Source organism: Chenopodium quinoa, unplaced genomic scaffold, assembly GCF_001683475.1.
Source record: "Chenopodium quinoa cultivar QQ74 unplaced genomic scaffold, ASM168347v1, whole genome shotgun sequence".
Taxonomy (NCBI): Eukaryota; Viridiplantae; Streptophyta; class Magnoliopsida; order Caryophyllales; family Amaranthaceae; genus Chenopodium; species Chenopodium quinoa.
This window is the reverse complement of record NW_018744026.1, coordinates 1,873,784-1,895,278: the sequence shown is the minus strand read 5'-3', so window position 1 is coordinate 1,895,278 and position 21,495 is coordinate 1,873,784. Positions and strand designations below refer to the sequence as shown.

Here is a 21,495-nt window from a genome sequence, read left to right as displayed (position 1 = left end):
CGTCTTACATGCCTAAAACAACGTTTACGATTTTCCCTTAGTTTTTCTGCAATGCCTGGATTACCTGCCACACCTACTTTCTTGCGGTTAACCTCATTTCTGACTCTATCTCTTAGATTGTTCCCACACATCCACCTTAACATGCGCAACTCTGTAATTGCCATGTTTTTAATGTGCTCCTTCTTAGAAGCCCAACATTGGTCTTATGATAGTCCTGTAGAATTTTCACTTCAATTGTAAGGGAATGCTTTGGTCACATAACACTCTTGTGGCCGCTCTCCATTAGTCCTATGATAAGCCTGTAGAATTTTCCCTTTAATTGTAAGGGAATGCTTTGGTCACATAACACTCCCGTGGCCGCTCTCCATTTAAGCCACCTTGACTTAATCCTGTGGGCCACACCTTGATAATGCCCCCATTTTTCAGGATGATCGACCCAAGATATTTAAAACATTCACTCATGGTCAAGTCTTTTCCATCCAAACTCACCACATCATTGCTTGTCCCCCTCCGAGTACCAAATCATCATACTAAATATTCAGTCTTATTCCGACTTAACTTAAACCCTTTAGATTCCAACCTTTGCCTCCATTGTTCCAACTTGGCATTTACCACATCTTTAGTTCCATCCACCAAAACGGTTGTTTCTAATTCTAACAAAGTGGTCTCTTTAAAAGGTTGTTTTTAACAATTTTTCCTTATCAATATTGATAGACCAAATATAATCTGATCTAATACAAAGTTTTGGTCAACTCATTAACTGTCCTTTTGGGTCCAATACTTCAATTTAAGCCATTTTGGCCTAGTAGTAAATCCATAAGAACTTTGTGCTTAATTTGAAATGTCACTCACACAAACATGCACATATACTCTGATTAGTCTCCCTCCCTCAGTCCACCTCTCAATTGCCTTTGCCAAGAGACATTCTTTAAAATCTATTTTCTGAAAATTAACAAGTCACATGATTACAGGGACCTGATGTTTCTTTTTAATTATAAAGCATTCCTTTGACCTTAAAAGTAGTGTGAACTCATGATATACTTGTTTGAACATGTGTGTCAGTACAAGCATTTTGGTCTTTTAATCTAGAAAGGCAGAGTTTATTCTAAATTTAAGGACGAAAGGTGTAAATTACAAGCAGCTATCGCAGAATATGGAGGCTGTGCTAGTCTGAAGGGAGCAAAATGGGCAATTTTATGGTGCGATTAGGGGCCCTAACTCTAATAGCCCTCCAAAAAAGAATAAAATGGCTTCTATAACTTTCTTTGTGTGATAATATAATGAATTATGTTTTCCTTTTTTAATTGGTTTATTTATCTTTCAAGCATATTGTTGAGATTGAGCATTAAGATAAATTTCTACTTATATAGTTGGATCTGCCTGTTGGTTATGAATTTATGATAGGTTTAGGAGGCATATGGGAAGAATTTTCAGTGGATATCAATAGTTTGATTGAGCATCATTGTTATTTTCGTTCGATGGCATTGTATGGGTCTGTGGTGTTATCTTGGAATTTTTATGATGCATAACTTAATAGACACAAAATTTTCTCAGCTCTCCTAGCTGTTCATGTTTTGTCCCTTGTAATATTAGTTGTGTAGTGTTTTGCTAGAGCATGTGTGAATGCATCTTGTTCATGTTAGAAATAGGAATGCAGCAAAATATTTCATCCCAACCAGGCTGTTCTGATAGGAGCTGAATGTATGCCCATTTTGGTCTAAATAACAGGTCCTGGACAAAGAGAATTGGCTTCTGGGATATGTCAATCTCTGGAAAAAAAGGAGGGTTTGTTCCGGCAGAAGATGATGGGGAAACGAGTTAATTTTGCTTGTCGTTCTGTTATATCACCTGATCCATATCTAGCAGTAAATGAGATTGGCATTCCCCCGGTTTTTGCATTGAAGTTGACCTACCCTGAGGTGAGATTTGATCTTATCAATTATCATCATGCTGTTTCATGTTATCTTGAACATCTTGGTCTTTTCCTTCAAACTTATAACTGGTCTAGTGATATTTTTTATTGGCTGGGGGCAAATGGTTTCCAGACTTGTCATATTCTCTCCCTCTCTTTCTATATATATTACCTCCGTTAAATGTTATGTGCAACTTTTGCCAAAAATGGATGATCAAGGTTATGTGCAACTTCTCATTTTCTTTCCTATTTTAGTAAACCAAAAAGCTTAAAAAGACCTATATTCCCTTAAAAAAATCAGATTTGAATAATTAAGCGGGGTGGTCCCATTTCTCTCTCCCTTTTTTAAGTATATATATATATATGTGTGTGTGTGTGTGTGTGTGTGTCTATATATATATATGTGTGTGTGTGTGTGTCAAGTTGACTTTTAATAAGTGTATTATAAAGTCTGCTTGTTGCTTGTAATAAGAAATGAAGTATGTTTTTTTATTTTTATTTTATGCATCCTTTGTAGTATTGAAAGAAGATTTTATGGATAGCCACTTGCAGCTAGGTATCCTTCCTGACCATGTATTACACTCATTCTGATTATTCCTAGTAAGAAGTTCAGGAATAAATGGAAATAACTTTTCACTTAAGAGAACAAGTATTTTAAATGAGGAAAAACCATCAATTGGACTGTTATTTAATGTAGATTTTTCTGAAATAGCTCCCAAAACATTTATTGGGAAATAATCCTCACTTACGCGTTATGCGTACTAAAATACTTATATACTCCCTCTGTTCTTTTATAATTGTAACAATCGGGTATTTAGTTATTTACACTATTGACACACCATCATGTGACAATCTGTTGTGATGTTTACGCAAGTTAAAAGAAGTTTAGTGGGGTCTTGTTAGATATTTCTCAATGTATACTATTACAATGTGAACATTTGAGAGCCAACTTTGGTCTTTACTTGAATATAAGGAGAATAAAATATGTTCACATCACCTTTTCCCATTCGTTTTGCCATTACTGTTCATCTTGTGATGTATTCCATTTCTTATCTTAAGTTGCCAAATCTTCATTAATTTAATTTTTTGATGGGAAGATCTAATGCAATTTTTGCGTAGCATCTTATGGCCAAGAGCAAGCTCCCTTGTTGCATTGTTGACTCTAGGACTAGTTCGAACTTTTTGTTAGTTCGTCAGTTCGTCACTGATCTCAAATAGATTCTAGATTTCCATGGATGTACTTAGGCATTGCATACAATCTACTATAAATCTATAATTAAGATCGCATAAATTGTGTTGTTTTCTCTTTATGACGTTGTTGAAGATAGTATCCTTTGACGGTGAGCATCAAGCTGTCTTAATTTTGACAAAAGTTTGTTTCTAAAAATATTATTGGCAAACTAAACATTTATTGTACATTTTTTTAAATTATATTTCGTTTGGAAAGACTGAAAGAGAAATATTCTCTTTGTTGAGATGCCATGTTTTGGTGTACTAAGATAGGTCTCTGTAGATTGAACTTTTCATTCTATCTATGTTCTTATATCATATGTGGCTATATTTTCAATGGTTGTATACTTGTATAAGCCTCTATCCAGCTGCATTTACTTTGAACCTGGTTTATTTATGTATGCTAGAACTCTGGAATTATTTATTTATTTATTTTTATTTAGCAATCTAATGTTTTCTTATCTTTTTTCTTTCTTACTGATTAGGCTACATGAACAATGAATTAAACTTGGTCTAATAAGTCATTAAGTGATTACAATTGGATGTAATTTGATGACCTGAAGAATGCCTCCCCTTCCCCCTCCTCTTCTTACTTTCTGTTGATCATGCTAAATGCTAATATTGGATAATAAAGTTTTTCGATTAATGTTGTCTACACAGAGAGTGACTCCATGGAATGTCACAAGCTTAAGAGAAGCAATTGTTAATGGACCTGATATTCATCCTGGGGCCACACACTATGTTGATAAAATAACATCAAAACTACCACCTATCAGGAAATCTCGTATTGCTTTTGCAAGAAAATTACCTTCTTCAAGAGGAGTCACAACCCAACCTGGGAAGTCTTTCAGTAATGATTACGAAGGGAAGGTTGTACACCGTCACTTGCGCAATGGGGACGTAGTTCTGGTGAATCGACAGGTATGAGGAAACATCAGTTGTTTGAAAAACGGAATGTGGCAGTGGATCTACTGTTGATCTGTTTGTGGGAAAAATGTGATGATGTGTACATTTATGTGTACTTGTATTTAACTTATGTTAAAACTTGTTAATCCTCTTGTGTATGTGCCTATGTGAGTCCTTATAGTTAAATGCTTCTAGTTCCCTTTGAGTTGTTGGTACTTGTATAAAATAAAAATTCATGAATCAACTTAATTATTTTGCTGTTAAGATTGGATTATTGCTTTTGGTTGTTTCAGCTGTAGTGTGGTTCTGGGAAGTGACTGCAAAATGAGGAACCTGAGAAGAAAATTAATGTGTTGCAGCAAGGGGTGAATATTAGGCTATAGATTTTCTGTTTTGTTATGTATTTTGCTTACTTTGACTTCCCAGAACTTAAGAAGAATTAAAGTTGCTTTCCATTTGCATAAAAGAGAAGCTATGCGGGTTTTGCTCTTAGTCTTCTTTTCTTCTGCTTTCTTTTAAGAAAATATAATTGGTATATTCTTACATGGGATTAATTTTTTGGGGCATTTTCTTCTCTTTATTAATCATGTCAGTGTTGACAGTGAAATAGCAAATCCATTATGGAAGTATGTGTGGTTTCTCAATGCCAATGCTAGTTCAGGAGGAAGGATTAAATAGAGCCCTTAACACTATATAAGACTAACGTCTTTCCCTTTATGTTACCGATATGAGAGTGCTTCTGGCATTTAGGTTTATCGCTTAGCTTGTCAGGCTCAAGTCCCATATTGTGCAATTGGTTTATAACGTAGTATAACACAAAACATGGTCTTGCTTTGTAAGATATCTAGGCTTGGGTGACCAGTGCAACATAAGATCCTCCACCATTGGTATGAGGGCACAAAGGGGGAGGTTGATTGGTTGGATATCAATCGATGCGTCATTGGGTGTGCCTTATTCTGTAAGCTAGCTCCAAGGGAGTCCACTCCCCATATGATTAATGAGGGATAAGTAATATACCTTAGAATTGAACTGTCACAGACCTCCCCACCCTCAGCTATAAGGTAAGGAGATAAAAAAATTGTCTCAAGACCAAAAAAGATTATCATGTCTGATAATGGAAATGGATTATTCTATGGATGGCGTCAATACGGAAACATAATTTGAAAACAATGAGAGGCTGACAAGTTCAAGCCATTGATTTCACTTCCACACTAACAAGTTTAGCAATGATTTACAACCAATAATAATACTTCAAAGGTTACTCTTAGCCTAGTGCATATAATTACTATCAGCAAGTCTCCTCATACCATTTATCCAGTTATCCTCATTCTTTTCTGGAAGTGTTGGTGCATGTGTGAAAATTCATTGGATAAGGCAGGCCATACCTCTCTAGAACATTCAGTTTCCAAAAATCAATTCTTACATTTCTCTTTTGCCTTGATTTATTGAAGATGAACTTATTTGCTTAAACTAAAAGAAACCCTGATTTATCAACATAATGATCATTCTATAATCTGTTGTTTAATCAACAAAATTATTTAACTTTCCAATTTCTGGAACCACCAAGAAGGGAAAGCATTGCTTGTGGAAATTTTCTGTTCTGCCTACCAGGTCATCATCTGAATTCGGGATGAGTCAGAGATTCTTGTTGATTTATTCATAAAGCCTAGATCTTCTGTGGTGAAATTACCTCGATGAATTGCGTTGTAAATAGGTGCTTTTATTTATTTATTTATTTTATTTTTATTGCCCCTGTTTTTGTGCCTATGCTTTAAGTAGTTTGGATTTTTGGGATATCTGTGCCATTACTTATGCCAGAGTTGTCTTTTTGGTCTTGTAATATTTGGGGTCCTGTGTTTACTTTTCTATATGCCATTTATAATTTTGTATGTCTTTTACTTATTCATATATTATTATTGTTGTTGTTCTTGTTACTGTTATTGTTCTTGTTATTGTTATTGTAAAAAAAGAAGGAAATAATCAATGGATTTGTCTGACTGTTTAGGGGTTGGTTGGGCATTAGTCAACTGAGCTTGCCTATTCAGAATAACAATAACAATGATATTTTATGGGATTACTTTTGCCACCTTGGTTTTTAGTCACTCTAATATTTTATATGCTTCTCAGCCGACGCTTCATAAACCAAGTATAATTGCACTTAAGGTCCGAGTCCTGCCTGGAGAGAAGACTATTCGTTTTCATTATGCAAACTGCGAGTATGTTTCCTACCCTTTACAATATGGCTTTGTTTTATGATTCTGCAAGGTTCTTGCTGCTGATACTTGTCACTACCTGCTGACTTTATGCAGCTCTTTCAATGCTGATTTTGACGGTGATGAAATAAACGTTCACTTTCCACAAGATGAGATATCTCGGGCTGAAGCTTACAACATTGTCAATGCTGATAACCAATATATAGTTCCTACTCGTGGTGATCCTAAAAGAGCCTTAATTCAGGTTCTTATATAAATTGAGGGTCATATGATTGATTATAATTTACCTTAATCTGTCCTCAATATCTTATTTTTCTCATATTTTCATACTTGTGAATAGGATCACATTGTAGGTGCTGTACTTCTCACAAAGAGAGATACTTTTCTTACCTTACAAGAATTTAATGAGCTTCTATATATGTCCGGTGTGTGTTCTTCTGGCGCATCATCCCTGAATGCCAAATCTGAAAAGAAAATATCTGTAGTAGATGCAGAAAACGTCATACAGGTTCATCCACCCGCTATAATTAAACCACAGATGCTTTGGACAGGGAAGCAGGTTTGAATTACCCTTATGAGATTTCTCTGTAGTAACGTATCAGTCTTCTGTATTTCTTGTTGTTCGCTCTCTGATTTTCTGAATAAAATTTGACAGTCTATAATCGCTCCTGTGTAGGTTATAACTGCCATCTTGAATCACGTAACGAGAGGTTCTTTACCATTTACTGCAAAAAAGCGTGCTAAAATTGCTCGAGAATATTTTGGGAGGGATGAATCCAAAAGGAAGAATGATGAAAATCTTAAGACAGCTGAAGAGGGTTCTCAAAAGAAAAAGAAGAAAAGTCGGAGTTCTAAGAAGATGATTGCTGGAGATTCGGCAATAAGCATTCAAAGGGACCCCAGCCACAGCATCGATGAAGATGTTGTGTTTGTTTACAAAAATGAGCTGGTTCAAGGGGTAATTGACAAGGAACAGTTTGGGAAGTTTGGTTTAGTTCATACTGTGCAGGAGATGTACGGGTCTGATGCTGCAGGAACCTTGCTTTCTGTATTGAGTCGTGTTTTGACAGCTTTCCTGCAGGTGGCTACCCAACCTTCTTATTAGCCTGATTTTCACCTAATGCGAAATGATTTGTGTACATATGTACATGTTGCATTTTGACTTATCTTTATAAAATTCTTGTGTCTTGTAGTTGCATGGTTTTACCTGTGGAGTTGATGATATTCTCCTACTACAACCTTATGACATCCTGAGGAAAAAATTGCTTGATATTTGCCATAATTGTGGCGAGGAGGTTCACCAGCAATTTATTGGCCGCGAGGAAGAAGGTTTAGGTACATGACAGTTCTTCAATGCAAAGTTCTTGACTATAGGATGTAGCTTTGTGTTAATTTATACACTCCCTGCTCAAAAGAAGAAAAATTATATTATTGTTGTCCTAGATCTAACATAATTTCAACAAATTTTTCTTACAATCTCAGTCAACTCCTTACAATTAAAAGTGGGTGGGACTATATTAGGCTATCCAATCATATCTGTTCTATATCTGGAAATTTGACAACTTTACTCAAAGTCCAAACATCCAAAATTATTTTTGTGACTATTATCTTAGGATGAAGATAGCATGAAGTGATTTAAGTTTAGAATGTGAGATTAGTTTTCTTTGAGATTGTGCCCTGTATCTTATCCCCATTTTATACTCCCATTACTTATTTGAAAACTGTGCAAGGCATGTTGTTGAGCCTTTTTATATAAAGAAAAGGCAAGCTTGATAAAGCTGATTTCGTTGTCAAATCACATATCACTCTGATGTTTGTTAGAGCAGTACAATATGTTGAGGTTTCAGTCACATTCCCATTGGTTATCATCTGCTTATTCCATTGAAGATGGTTTTTAGACTTCCATATATTTTATAATAGTATTCTCAACTACTCCTTACATTTTTTTAAATGCTACACTTGCCTTAATTCAGCCGTTTTTTTTTAAATGACACACTTCCTCTTTTGGATATCCCTTATTTATTTACTTTACCCACCAATGGTCCCCACTCTCACTTGTTTTATCATTTCTCACTCCTTGAATGGTTCCCATTCCCTCTCACATCCTTTTACTTTTCAATAAAATAAGAACCCCACTATTTTCTCTTACATTTTTTTTAAGGTAAATACAAGTTTATAACAGAGATAATCAATTCTTGTTTATCACAGGGGTACTTATGTATTTAACATTTGACTTTGACTTCACTGCCATTTCCCATTCTCTCTCCCCTTGACATTCTCTTTCCTGCTTCAACCTTGTTCAATGGCAGAAATAATGACTTTTCAGTCTTCACAATCAAACAAATGAAATCAATGGAGGAAGGAAAGCATAGGGTTAACCGTGCCCTTTATTTCTTCCTTTGTTATTAAGGTTTTTTTTTTCAGCCGCCGAAATGGTTTTGCTGGCAGAGTCGAAGGTGGGAAGAAGTAGATGTACATGAAGGAAGAATAAGAAGATAGGAGGAGGAAGATGATGAATTTTGCAACCATTAGCAAATGTTCGCTAACGTCCGCTAACATCTGTCATCTCCATCTGTCACTGCCATATAACAAATAAAGTACAAAATATATTTTTAATGGGCCAGCGTGGAAACCAATGCATTTGTAGTATACTGAATTGTGTGAGAGAAACAACCAGGTTTATCTCTGTTATAAACCTGGGCTCCATTTTTTTTTTCCCCTTTTTTCTAATTATCCTACCTATCCCACTAGCATCTTATTTTATTTAAATCAATAAAACCTCCTAAAACTCTGTGCATTCACAACTCAAGCCTTTTAAAAAAAACACTGGGAGTACTTTATTGTGGTTACCATAGGTTAATTCCATAGAGGAGGGTTTTTAGACTTGGTTATCATAGGTTACTTCCTCTGTTTTTTGTTTTGTTTTTTTAATTGCATCACTTTCCTAAAAAAGAAGTTTTAAATTAATTGATCACTATCCTTTTTAACTTATAAGTTTGCTCTATCTCTTTCCTACCACATTGGCCCCTTTTTTTTTTCTCTCTACCTCTCTCTACCCAAAAAATGTCTAGGAGTCTATGAAAACAAAAGTGATGCAACTAAACCGAGGAAGTATATGTAGATAGGATCCGGTGAGAAGTATGCTTATGGTGGGAAGCGTGAGAAATAAAGGTACATTAAGTATATAAAACTGATACATCCAATGTGTATTATCGATACATTGAAATAACATCATATATACATCAAGCCTTTTCCTCCTTTTTCCTTTTAAATATGGGAAAATCGGCAATACAATGCCTACACGTGCCCATTACAGAAACTCACCTCTTTCTCAAGCCTTGTTAGAATTCAATTAGTGTCATAAACTTAATAATTAAATTTGAAAAACAAAACCCCCTCTTTCTGTCTTTCTCTGCCAACAAATACATCATGATATTGCTGCAGCTAGCTATAAATAATGACCTTGGTTGAAGACATAAAATTTAAAGGTAATTTATGAGGGGAGGAAGCAGAGATGAGCTCAACAAATAAGATGCTAAATATAGAAGAATCGTATAGATACAATCACACAATAGAATTATCTTACACAAACATCACCATCAATGCTCAATAGATACATCAAAATGTTATAGAGATACATCTATAGCATTTTTGTTTAGAGTTTACAAAAAGTTTTTCATATCTGATTGTAAAACTATAAAATAAATTTGATGGATATATTGTTGAAATAAAGCTTTGAAAATGGAGGAGAGTATGAAAGAGATTAGCTCAATAGCTTGGGAGGCCAAAAAATTGGAGGAAAAATAGAATTTGGGGAAGAAAGGTACTCCTAAGAAAGGCACGTGTATCCCATATACAGCAAGGTACACTTTGAGCTAAATATTTCACATATTTACCATCATGCCATTAATGAATGGATGATACGAGCCATCAGATTAAACTAATCCAATGGTTGACAGCTCTTCTCACCCTTCTCACATAACATTCCCTTTTCACAATGTATATATATATATAATGGAATTCTCAAATACTTTATTGCGTTCTGTCTGTTGCTGGGTTTATGTGCCACTCAAGTGTTATAAGAGCTTTCATTTATTGTAGTTTCTTTTAAATATCTTCCTGGCTTTGATCCTCTGTCTCTTCTCTCATTAGGACACGTTAAGATGGGTATAGAGGAACAGGTTATTGAACATAGATTCACATGAAGGGTTTTCTTTTTTTTTTGTTCCCTCTTTGGCATCACTTTTAGTCCACAGTAGTACTTTACTATAATCCATGAGCTTCTGTGTGCTAAATCTTATTGACCGTTTATCCTAGATTTCTAGTTGAGACATTTAATATATGACTAATCCTTTATCCGGACTTAAAGTCGTCCCTAACTCCCTTTAGTTGAAGTAATAGCTGTAAGGGGCTTGTTATGCAGTATTTTTTGATTATGTAATTATGACACTCTAATTATGTTAGTGGTTTGTTTTTAATTCTTTCTGATTTCATTTTTGTGTACCTCTATCTGTCCAGAATTTTCAGAGATGCAAATCGAAATTGAAAAAGCAGTTCGGCGTAATGGAGAATCTGCAATAGCGCTTCTTGATGGGTTGATGAGAAGTAAGCTTAATACACTGAGCTCTGCGGTCACTAAGCTATTCCCTGAAGGACTAATTAAGCCTTTTCGGAAGAACTGTCTTTCTCTCATGACACTCTCTGGAGCTAAAGGTGGCACTGTAAGTTGTTGACTCTATTGACTTGCTTCAGTTTGATTTTTTTAGTGCTTGGATATTCTTCTACTTTCTCTAGTTTAATATGATTGTAAAAGTCCGATGTAATTTGAGGCACAAAGCATCTCAAAGGCTATGGTAAAGGGAGCAAGTGAAAAGTGCAGCATCGTACATGCTGAGCCTATGCTTATAAATGATTTTGAAATTTAATACAATGAATGCTTTTTATCCAGCATTGTAATAATATTAACATGAGATGCTTATACTCTTATATATGTATCCCAATATTAAAAAGTAAAGAAATTAGAATCAGAATAATTGTTGTTTTAACGAGTCTTTACCTCAACTCCCCCACCCAGTACATCCTATGTTTTATGGTGGACTAGAGATGTGTGTTGTATAACGCCTCACTCTTCAATCGAGGCATGCTGAAGCTTTGAAGTTGAACCCTAGGTGCCTGTGATGATTTTGTGCCTGGAGAAGTTATATTTTTAGTGCTAATGACACTGTTGCACTGTGCCATAGTCACACACTAAGTAAGGCGTTTGGTTTTACCACTGCCTTGCAACTCTCAGATCCTTCCGATAAATTTTAGATGTCTAAACTGTATTGAATGTCCTTATCCTTGGATAAATTACAACTATTTAATTTGTCTAATGAGTCAAGATAGGTAGCTGCCTGCTACAAATGGGTTCACTGGTTCAGCATATAGCTAATGTTCATGGTCTGTATATAATTAATTACATAATAAAGGTTCATAAGGATGTTGCAACCTTGTACAATTAGAGGTGACAACAATTGCTGAAGTATAATGTATCGTGAAACGGTGGAAGGAAGAATACTTGTTGGACAAGAAAATGATGTAATTTAGTTTGCTTAACATAGCAATTGTGACTATAAGTACTATATATGATTTTATATTGTATTTGGAGTTGCAAGGTTTGCATTCCCATTTCCCGTAGTGGTATTGTGGTATATATATGAAGTAGAGTAGACCTCATAGAATAACTGATTAAGTTTCCAACCAAAATACACTTATGGATCCCTTTAGAGTTTTTGTGTTACTTGGTAGCTTGAGGACTTGAAGGCATCTCACTATCTCAGTGTGTATATTTGGAATATTGTAGTGCTTGGCTTGGCTATCTCATACGATGAAAGATAAAAAATAATGGGCGGAGCTATGCAATAGGCGTGGTTCATTATGATGGATTACTGCTTTTTTTTTATTTTTTTTTATTTTTATCTATTTACATGACCCTTACATCCTTCTAAAATTGCGAGTTTCTCCTAGATTCTCCAAGACTGCTGGTTTCTACACTTGTTGCGTTTGTGCTGCTGTCATATTAATGCTGATTGATTCAATTTTCTTTAACTTTTGGCAGTTCAACTTCCAACAAATCTCTCTTTTGTTGGGTCAACAAGAGTTGGAAGGGAAACGTGTGCCTCGAATGGTTTCTGGAAAGACGCTACCTTGCTTTGTCCCTTGGGACTGTTCAGCTCGAGCTGGAGGATTTATCAGTGATCGTTATCTTACTGGCCTTCGCCCCCAAGAATTTTATTTCCACTGCATGGCTGGTCGTGAAGGGTAAATTTGTTCAGTCCTTTCTTCTCAGGCGTACAACACTAGCTTAAAATATTTCCTCTCCCGCCTCCCTTTAAAAAAAAAAAACAATCGTATGGAAGTTTAGAACTCTTAAACTCTTAAAGTATCTTAAGTAGCAAGGAAAATCCACTTATCAGGAAGTAAACAGGCTAAGCTAATTTTGTATGTTTTGTAGATTTGTAGCTCAAATTCATCATGTTGCTATGAAGAAAAAGTCACCTACAGGCTTTGAATCTTTCCCTGTGGGACCGAAATATTCCAGGCCTATGTTTCCTGGAAAAAAATGAACATTAACTGGATGGTTGTCCTTTTTGTTTCCGAAAGAGATCATAATGTAAGTAGGAATCTAGTTTTTGGTTGGGTTGGACCATGCAGTTCCGAGTAAATTGCTATCAAATAAAGTGAGATAAAGTTCCTTTATTTGTTTAGAATATGGATAGTCCATTGTATATGTTTTGTGACCTTGTTTTTCAGAATGGACTGCGTAGCACATTTTCTCTTGACTGCAACTTAGGGCTCTAATGAGGGTGTTAGCGGCGACATTAATGACAAGATGAACAGTTATTTTTAAAGAGCATGCCACTCATTAATTTTTTTTATTTTTTTTAATGGTTTGTTTTTTGATTTATGTACATTATGTTTATGTAGGTTAGTGGATACTGCCGTCAAAACGTCTCGCAGCGGATACCTTCAAAGGTGCTTGATTAAAAATCTTGAGTGCCTCAGCGTTCAATACGACTACACAGTTCGTGATGCAGATGGTTCTGTAATTCAGTTCCGCTATGGAGAAGATGGAATCGATGTTCACAAGAAGAACTATATGCATGAATATGAGGCATTAGCATTGGTTGGGCTTTGTTTTTATCCTACAATGTTATTTTAATTTATTTAACTGTTATTTTTTTTATACTTATTTAACTGTTATTTTTTTTACTTATTTAACTGTTATTTTTTTTACTTCCAGAATCAATCACTGATTGTTAGCACAAATCCTTTAAGTCAAATCGATGATGGATCCTTATCCAAGTACATTGATGAAGATAATGAAGTACCAAATCAACTTGCCAAGGAAGCCAAAGAATTCTATAAAGGTCACCCAAAGGACTGTTTGAACTTTCTAAAATTGGTTAAGAACAAATATTACATGAGTCTTGCACAACCTGGGGAGCCTGTTGGAATAATTGCAGCTCAGTCAGTTGGAGAACCATCTACACAGATGACGTGAGTTCTTTATTCCTCCTCATAGTAGCTACATGTTTGAATTTTTTTTTTGTAATCTGCTGTTAAAAAGCTTTTAATATGTGATTCAAAAGTTGCTACATTGCATTTAAGTTCAAGATAGTTGATGAAGCAGATATATGGGTTAAATTAGCTCTTTATGAGCATTTGGTTTTCCGAACATGCAATCAATGCAACAGTAGATATAATGAAATTGCTCTATAATACATTACTTTATTTGTACAAAGAAATGCTGAATCCTCAATGGACCTGCAGTTCATTTGCAGAAGAGGGGTGAATGTACATTATTGATGATGCTCTGCTTTAACCTGCTCCAAGCCATATGCCAATGTCCTTCAAAGGAGTTTGGTTGGACTAAATTTTCACATATAAATCTGTTTTTATTTTAAAGAATATTCTGCTAAAGTGCTAGATTTTTTTTAGTACTTGGATTAATGTTTTGGAGCTGAGATTTCTAGTCGGGGTAAAACTCGATGTTTGGAAATAATGTTAATGACAACCACGATTCTGAAACTCAAAGTTAGCTTATTATTATCACCTTCTTAATCACAAGAAGTTTTTGAATGGATGTCTGAGTCTTGAGAGAATAGTATATCACTTTAATAAATAAAAAAAAAGAGGTTTGAAAGGGTATCTACTCATGGCCAAGTAGGATTTTAATAAATAAAAAAAAAGAGGTTTGAAAGGGTATCTACTCATGGCCAAGTAGGATCAATGTTCTTTGATTACATCTTTGTTCTTAATAAGCTGACTGCCAAAAAATTTGTCTTTAATTATCTTTAGAAATTGTGTTCAGTTTTTGATCTTTGTAAACTTTTGTATGAATGTATTTTCCTAGTTGTATTATTCTAGCCTCTTATCTGAACCTGTTCTGGCTTCTGACCTATTGACATTGCCTCAAAACTATGTACTAGAGATTTAATTTGAAATGGACAAAACATGCGTAATTATTTAAATGTTTTATTGCCTAGTTATAAGTAAACATTCATACTATCTTCATTTTCATAGGAATCTTCTAATTGATGCACTTTTTGTATCTGTGATTATGAAACTTCAGATTGAATACATTCCATCATGCCGGTCGAGGTGAAATGAATGTGACACTAGGAATTCCACGTCTGCAGGAGATATTAATGACTGCATCAAAATCTATTAGGACTCCAACTATGACATGTCCTTTGCTAAAGTGCAAAGCTAAGTGAGTTCTATTTTCCTGTTTCTTCAGTTTTAATCACAGTTCACTATCCATTCGTGGAAAGTTGGAGACAGGTATGTATTGATGTGTAAAATCATAACCATAGCAAAGCTAGACTTAAGGTTATAAAAGGTGAACAAAGTACAGAAGTACTAACCTAAGTAGATTGAAAACTTTTGTGCCTGTGGAAACTTTTAGACAGAGTTGGATGTGTTTCAAAATACAACATATATGCTTCAGTAATAAATAAATGCATTAAAATTAATTCTTTTCCTTGCATTAACATTTTTAGACCTCTTCACATTCACATTTTTCCATGCAGAAATAGAGATTTAATTCCTGTTTGTTCTGTCACATTCCTACCTAGCTCTAATTTCTTCTGAACAACTTATTGCATATAATGTTGCAACTGTATATCTATTGATATCCTTCTTTCTGGAAGTTTTGCTGATTAGTATATTTGACACTTCCAGGGATGATGCAGAGCAACTTGCTGCTATGTTGAAGAGGATCACAGTTGCTGACTTGATAGAAAACATGGAAGTTAGTGTTGTGCCATTTGCAATTGAGAAACATGAAATCTGCAGTATATATAAGCTTAAAATAAAGCTCTATGATCCTGTACTTTATCCTCCTCACACTGATATAACATTAAAAGACTGTCACAGTACCCTGCTAGACGAGTATATGAGTGAGATGGAAGCTGCTATAAAAAGTCATTTGCTTTTGCTTTCTAGAATATGTGGTATCAAATCTGAATCCCAGCCAAAAGGTTCAGCAGACATGGATGAAGATGGTTTTGGGAGCCAGTCACAGACAGTAGAAGAAGAAGATGATGATGATGATGAAGATGATGATGACAATGATTGCAATGAAGCAGGGGGAGATCATTCGTCAAAAGTACGAAAAAGGAAACAGCAAGATGAGATTGAGTATGAGGATGACTCAGAAGAAGTTGAGGAGGGAAATCCTGTAGCTGATCGTGAGAATGGAGATGAAGATGGTGATCTGGATGAAGATGGAGAAGTATCTGAGGACAATGATGTACTGAAAACCTCTTCTGGTCCTGATTCTGATGAACAAAAGGACAAACCAGAAGCTTATCAAAGAAAAAAATCAGATAATGACAAAGCAATATATGTTGACTGTGATGGACTAATTTTTGAAGTCCATTTTAAGTTGTCAAATGAACCACACATATTGCTGGCGCAGGTATGCTGAAATTGATTTCTTTCCGTTAATTTTCATTATCCTGTCTTAGTAATTGGTTTATTTATGATTGTTTATGACTGCCTTTTTAGCATAGCTGCTCTTTGATTTGAAACTTAACGAAGCTGGCATTGGAGAAACTTCATTTATTTTGTCATTTGTATGTGATCAACATTAGTTGTGCAGGAATGGCCATAGTTAAGAAGTTTTTAGTAATATACAACCCTCGTGCCAAGTATAAGAGGCTAAAAATAGCATGTTAATTACACAAACCAACATGTGAATTTGTCATAATTTTTCCTTACTACTAATATCTAAGGGTATAAATATTTAGGGATGCATATATTATAACTGTAGGTGAAAAGCAAATACTTGCATTTCCAGTATATGTCTTCAGGTGAGCACTAAAACTTTAAGTTGAAGAAGATATTAGAATTGGTGTGTGCGCTGTAGGAATTTCCTCCAAACTTGAGTATATCCCTCTGAGGAGTACGCATATTATAGTTGGATCACTATCTTCCACAAGATATCCCCTGAATATAACTATGTTTCATTGTTTCATTTTCTCATTTATGGTTGTTGATGCAGATTGCGGAGAAGGTAGCTAAGAAAGTTTATGTTAAGACTGCTGGCAAGATTGAGCAATGTAAAGTAGTGGAGCTTCATTTGGACGACTCTGGGATGGGAGGAATCCCAATGCTTAGAAAAGGTAAAGAATCTCGTCCTGCTCTTCAGACTGCTGGTGTGGATTTTGCCGCTTTTTGGGATATGCAAGATGAGCTGGATGTCAAGCTCATTAGTTCCAATGACATTTATGCAATGCTTAGTACTTATGGGGTTGAAGCTGCCAGAGCGACCATTATAACAGAGATCTTCACAGTTTTTGGTCACTATGGAGTCACAGTAGACATGAGACACTTAACCTTAATTGCGGATTACATGACACATACGGGCGCGTATAGGCCATTGAGCAGAAGTGGGGGTATAATTGATTCGATATCTCCGTTTAGCAAAATGTCGTATGAAACTGCTTCCAAGTTCCTAACTGATGCAGCAGCCCATGGTGAAGTTGATACCTTGGAGACTCCTTCGGCTAGGATTTGTGTGGGCTTGCCTGCTAAAGTTGGTACAGGATGTTTTGACTTGATGCATGATTTGGATGTGTAGTATGTCACAATTGATGGCGTACAGATTCCCAATTTTGAGTCCTCACCTTAGATGCAATTCAGTTTATGTGATAATTATGCATGTAAAACTGATGTAATCTTTGGTTACGTATCCAATTTATGTATTTTATTTTTGATTTTTTGATTTTTTTGTTTATGCAAGTATAATTAAATTTAATGTTATGTCTTGTTTATGATCCCTGCAATTTAGCCATTCTAGACAAAAGCATTTATCATAATCCATCTTTTTGATTTGATACAAAGTTTTTAGCTATTCATCCCTCTAGGTTATCCTTGGGAGGGTCTCTTTCTTGCGGTTACCTGGCTAGTTTTTCCTTCTTTGTTCAAGGTTGATCTCGAATCTTTGAGTTTTCTTTGCTTTAATTCATGGCTAATTCATCAAATAATGTCTCGTGAAGAGGAGTTGTTGCGTGACAAAGATGATGAAAACCCTACAAATAAGGAGGTTGAATGGGTAGTAGATGATGAGGAAGACGAAGAGGCCAAAACTTCTCTTGCATTGGTGGTGAAAGTATGGATAGAAAGAAATGTTAATGCCAATGCTTTGATTAACATGATGAAACAACTTTGGAACCCTAAACACGGTTTCGAAGCAAGTTGTATAGAAAAGAATGTCTTTTATTTCCAATTTCACCATTGGAAAGACAAGGAGAAAGTATGGGAAGAGCAAACATGGGATTTTGATAGACATACGATTGTGTTGAATGACATCCATGGAGACGTTAAACCATCAGAAACCCCCCTACACTCGGTGCCTTTCTGGGTAAGAATCTATGACCTTCCTTTTAAGGGCAGAGGTAATGAAGAAAATGCAAAAACCCTAGGCATTAAGCTTGGAACTTTCATCAAAATAGATCGATCACATGGTGATGGGATAAATAAGTCTCTCCGAATTCCTACTTTAATTGATCTGTGCTAACCTATTCAGAGATGGGTGGAGTTGAAGATGAGAGGGGGTGTGAAAGAACGATTTCGGGTTGCATATGAGAAGCTTCCTCTGTTCTGCTACGTGTGTGGCATGTTGGGCCACGGGGAAAAAGATTGCGACAATCACAATGCGGACAATTCTCCGAAACGGCTGTTTAATGAAAGTGCGAGGGTGGCTTCACCATGGCAAACAATTAAGAGGTAGTCTATAGGGCTCAGTAACAGTCCCTTCAGGGGGGCTACAAGAAAATATATTACAAGAAAATCTGGTGGAGGAATGACAATCAACACATGAATCAAGTGGCAAAAAAACTTGAATTTGTGAACATTGAAAAGAAGACAGTGAATGAAGGGGAGGATGCAATGCAGGATGATCTGAACTCTGCTATTGTCTACAATATGACAGAGGCAGTTAACTCTATACAAGCAGACCTGAGTAGAGAGGGTGATACAAACAAGAATCCAGTGGCTTACTTGGTGCACGAACCACAAGGTATTGGTGACGTTATTGCTATTGTCCAGTGCCAACCATTTGCCTTCTCAGCTGTTACTTGTGCTCCTGCAAAAAAGAAAGGACGTAGAGTATGGTCTAGAGGAGAAAAGAGTGTGATGATGGAGATGGAAGGGGGTGATGTGAGCACTGCCAAAAGCATGCCTACAGGTCAGAAGCGACAGAGTAGAGAGGAGGACAATGACTTGGGTTTTTTGTTTGGATGTGCAAGGTAGTGAGAAGAAAATGAAAAGGGCTAGTGAAGTCACAACTCAAGTAGAGGGAAGTGGTGCAAGCCACTCCCTCGAACAACAATGAAAATATTAAGTTGGAAGGTCCATCGATTGGCCAATTCATGGACGTGTAAAGCCCTCCGGGATTGGTGTTGGAGGGAGAGGACAAATATCGTTTTTCTTATGGAAACGATGCTTGATGCAAATAATCTTGAAAGAATAAAAAAGATGTGTGGTTATGTGAATGGGGTTTGTTTGAGTAGTAATGGGAATTCGCGTGGTATTATGTTTTGGTGGAGGGATATCAATGCAAAAACGGTATCTTATTCCATCCATCACTTCATGGTTGATATTTGTGATCACAATGATGTTTCCAAGTGGAGAGTGGTCGGCATTTATGGCTGGCCGGAGTAAGAAAATAAGATCCTCACGGGGGATCTCATGTCACAACTCAAGGCTAGTAGCAATCTACCGTATGTGATGTTCGGTGATTTCAATGAAATTGTGAGCAACAATGAGAAAGAAGGTGGTATGACAAGAAGGGAGAGTCTTATGGGTGCCTTTAGGGGTGCAATTGACGATTGTGAGCTTTGTGATTTGGGATATTGGGGTAGCATATTCACTTGGAAGAGAGGAACAGATCCTACTACTTTTGTGAGGGAAAGACTTGACCAGTTTTTAGGGGATAATAATTGGTGCTCTTTGTTCCCATACTATGAAGTTCGTCACTTTCCTATATATCATTCGGATCATGCTCCTATTTTACTCACTGCTAGTGATCACCCTGAAGATGGCAGAAGGTCTAAGCAATTCAAGTTTGAAGCTTTGTGGTTGTCTAGTGATGAGTGCGGGAAGGTGGTGGAAAAATCGTGGAAGAACAATGCTGCTGAACGTACTCCTTGCTAACTGAAATTGTGTGCAAATGATCTTACTTCGTGGGCCTCCAAAACTTTTGGAAATTTAAAGAAAAAAATTAAAGCAATTGAAGAACGTTTTAAACGAAGCCCAAAACAGATTTCCTGATGCAGCTATGTTGCAATCATGTAGCTCAATATCGCAAGAACTTGATGAGTTACAAGGTCTCAAAGAATCTTATTGGCATGCTCGTGCTCAAGTGAATGAAATGCGAGACGGAGATAAGAACACGACCTATTTCCACTAGAAAGCTAGCATTCGAAAGCACTACAATAGTATATAGGGTTTGCATGACAAGGAGGGTAATTGGCGTGTGGGGCAGAAGGACCTTGAGAAGATTGTTGCAAGCTACTTTTCAGAGCTCTTTTCGACAGCAAATCCAAGTAACTTTGAGCAAGCAATGACTGGAATTGAGCAAGTTGTGACCGACAATATGAATGAGAGTCTTAATGCCGAACCCACGGATCTTGAAATCAAGAATGCCGTCTTTCAAATGCATCCGAATAAGGTGCCGGGACCCGATGGTATGCATGCTTTATTTTTTCAAAAATTTTGGCATATTGTTGGAAATGATATTGTATGCTTTGTGAAAAATTGGTGGGAGGGGAAGGTGGATTTGGATGAGGTTAACAGAACTTGTGTGGTCTTAATTCAGAAATGTGAAAAACCGAAATTTATGACCGAATTTAGACCAATAAAAAGTTGTAATGTGCTCTATAAAATAATTTCAAAAGTAATGGCCAATAAAATCAAACCTTTCTTGGATAAAATTATCTCCATTCAACAGAGTGCTTTTATCCCGAAGAGGTTAATTACGGATAATGCCTTAGTTGCTTTTGAAATTTTCCACGCTATGAAGAGGAAAGGGGAAGGTAAGGATGGACCAGTTGCAATGAAGTTAGATATGAGCAAGGCTTATGATAGGGTGGAATGGATGTTTTTTTTAAAAGGGTTATGTATAAGGTGGGATTCAATGACAGTTGGATCCAGAGGATCATGGATTGCTTTTCTAGGGTGTCATTCTCCTTCAAGGTTAATGGTTGCATTTCAGGGTCGGTCACTCCAACTCGGGGCCTTCGGCAAGGGGATCCAATATCTCCTTATCTTTTCTTAATTGTTGCTGATGCTTTCTCCACCTTACTATTGAAAGCTGCAATTGAGAATCGTATTCATGATGTACCTATGATTAATTCCATTTTCTCAGCTTCTGATAGGAAAAGAATTCTGCAAATTCCTACTACAATCCATAATCAACTTGATGAACTGTTTTGGAGGTTACTAGCTGGGTCGATTAGGTCACCTGGATGAAGCTTCTAGTCAACTTAGTGATGAAGACAGAGTGTTTTGGCGCTCCAACAGACCCCCCCAAGCTGAACCATTTTCTTTGGCGTGCAGGACGTGGCAACCTTGCTGTAAAAGAAACGTTTTTTCATCGACATATTGCCCCTAATAATCTCTATGTAGGTTGTGGATCTGAAATTGAGACAGCGAACCATGTGCTTTTCAACTGTAATGCAGCAA

At 36.2% G+C, this 21,495-nt stretch overlaps 2 protein-coding genes across 2 annotated transcripts in view; both read left to right on the top strand.

The window, feature by feature from the left end:
* Nucleotides 1-17,566, top strand: part of LOC110690286 (DNA-directed RNA polymerase I subunit 1-like) — a 29,622-nt gene extending 12,056 nt beyond the window's left edge. The window contains exons 8-21 of the mRNA XM_021867109.1: nucleotides 1,729-1,919; nucleotides 3,803-4,063; nucleotides 6,176-6,264; nucleotides 6,358-6,505; nucleotides 6,602-6,820; nucleotides 6,938-7,342; nucleotides 7,455-7,596; nucleotides 10,780-10,982; nucleotides 12,359-12,561; nucleotides 13,228-13,426; nucleotides 13,544-13,800; nucleotides 14,876-15,016; nucleotides 15,487-16,225; nucleotides 16,811-17,566. Coding sequence (XP_021722801.1) covers nucleotides 1,729-1,919; nucleotides 3,803-4,063; nucleotides 6,176-6,264; nucleotides 6,358-6,505; nucleotides 6,602-6,820; nucleotides 6,938-7,342; nucleotides 7,455-7,596; nucleotides 10,780-10,982; nucleotides 12,359-12,561; nucleotides 13,228-13,426; nucleotides 13,544-13,800; nucleotides 14,876-15,016; nucleotides 15,487-16,225; nucleotides 16,811-17,389 — 3,776 coding nt within the window. The 3' untranslated portion in view covers nucleotides 17,390-17,566. The remainder of the gene's footprint in view (nucleotides 1-1,728; nucleotides 1,920-3,802; nucleotides 4,064-6,175; nucleotides 6,265-6,357; nucleotides 6,506-6,601; nucleotides 6,821-6,937; nucleotides 7,343-7,454; nucleotides 7,597-10,779; nucleotides 10,983-12,358; nucleotides 12,562-13,227; nucleotides 13,427-13,543; nucleotides 13,801-14,875; nucleotides 15,017-15,486; nucleotides 16,226-16,810) is intronic.
* Nucleotides 17,567-19,500: 1,934 nt separating this feature from the next.
* On the top strand, nucleotides 19,501-21,282 carry LOC110690338. Its single transcript, XM_021867163.1, has 2 exons — nucleotides 19,501-19,951; nucleotides 21,026-21,282. Exons 1-2 carry the CDS (start codon nucleotides 19,501-19,503, stop codon nucleotides 21,280-21,282), a joined length of 708 nt encoding a protein of 235 aa, XP_021722855.1.
* Nucleotides 21,283-21,495: the final 213 nt, after the last annotated feature.

What these genes read in the sequence shown, in the direction of transcription:
- LOC110690338 (XM_021867163.1), top strand. Translation starts at nt 19,501, where the DNA reads ATGTCACAACTCAAGGCTAGTAGCAATCTACCGTATGTGATGTTCGGT. An exon ending in GAAGAACAATGCTGCTGAAC is followed by an intron (nt 19,952 to 21,025) that starts GTACTCCTTGCT and finishes GTTGCATTTCAG; the next exon opens with GGTCGGTCACTCCAACTCGG.